At 35.8% G+C, this 587-nt stretch overlaps 1 protein-coding gene across 1 annotated transcript in view; it reads left to right on the top strand.

Annotated features, from left to right (window-relative positions):
- The window catches only part of LOC119586492 (chromatin assembly factor 1 subunit A-B-like), a gene marked incomplete at its 3' end in the record, with an annotated part of 4158 nt that extends 3808 nt beyond the window's left edge, over positions 1 to 350 (top strand). The window contains 1 exon segment of the mRNA XM_037935231.1: positions 244 to 350. Within this exon segment, the coding sequence (XP_037791159.1) occupies positions 244 to 350 (107 nt within the window).
- Between the last annotated feature and the right edge of the window lie 237 nt (positions 351 to 587).

Genomic DNA, 587 nt, shown 5'->3' on the forward strand with positions numbered 1-587 from the left:
GGGTTTCCCCCTTCCCTATATTTTTGCTTTATTTTTCACAGGTTTTCTTTGTTCCTATGCTTCCTTCTTATACTTGAGTATTCCTCTCTACTTAACAGCATTATCCTACATCCTGTCATTGTTATCTGTCAATTATCATCAGTGGCAGTATCAGTTACCATCATGTTTTATTTTATGTAATGTTATCTTATGAAAAAAAGAATGAAAAATAAAATGCTAACCAATGTTACTATGACATTTCAGCCAACATGTTCTTGGCCCGGAAAAAAGTGGAATCCAAAATCCAGGAACTCGGCCACTGGCGCAAATGTCCAGAGGAAGGTCCCTTCAACAAGGTCATGATGTGGTATGTATCTCAAGTTTTTGTCTTGGTAGATACAAACATGTATTAATGTGTACTGTTTCTCACTGGGTTGTTGTGTACAGCTGGCCGCGTAAGTTTGCGGACACTCAGGTAACACTTTGTGATCAAAAAGCACTAAACCCTTGTTATACAATAACTGTTGAAAAGGGGGTCAAGCAAAATTTTTTTCATATTTGAAAGAAATGTACATTTGGCAAATGTAATTTTTTAAAAATGATATGAT

The sequence above is a fragment of the Penaeus monodon genome, chromosome 21 (assembly GCF_015228065.2).
Source record: "Penaeus monodon isolate SGIC_2016 chromosome 21, NSTDA_Pmon_1, whole genome shotgun sequence".
Classification (NCBI taxonomy): Eukaryota; Metazoa; Arthropoda; class Malacostraca; order Decapoda; family Penaeidae; genus Penaeus; species Penaeus monodon.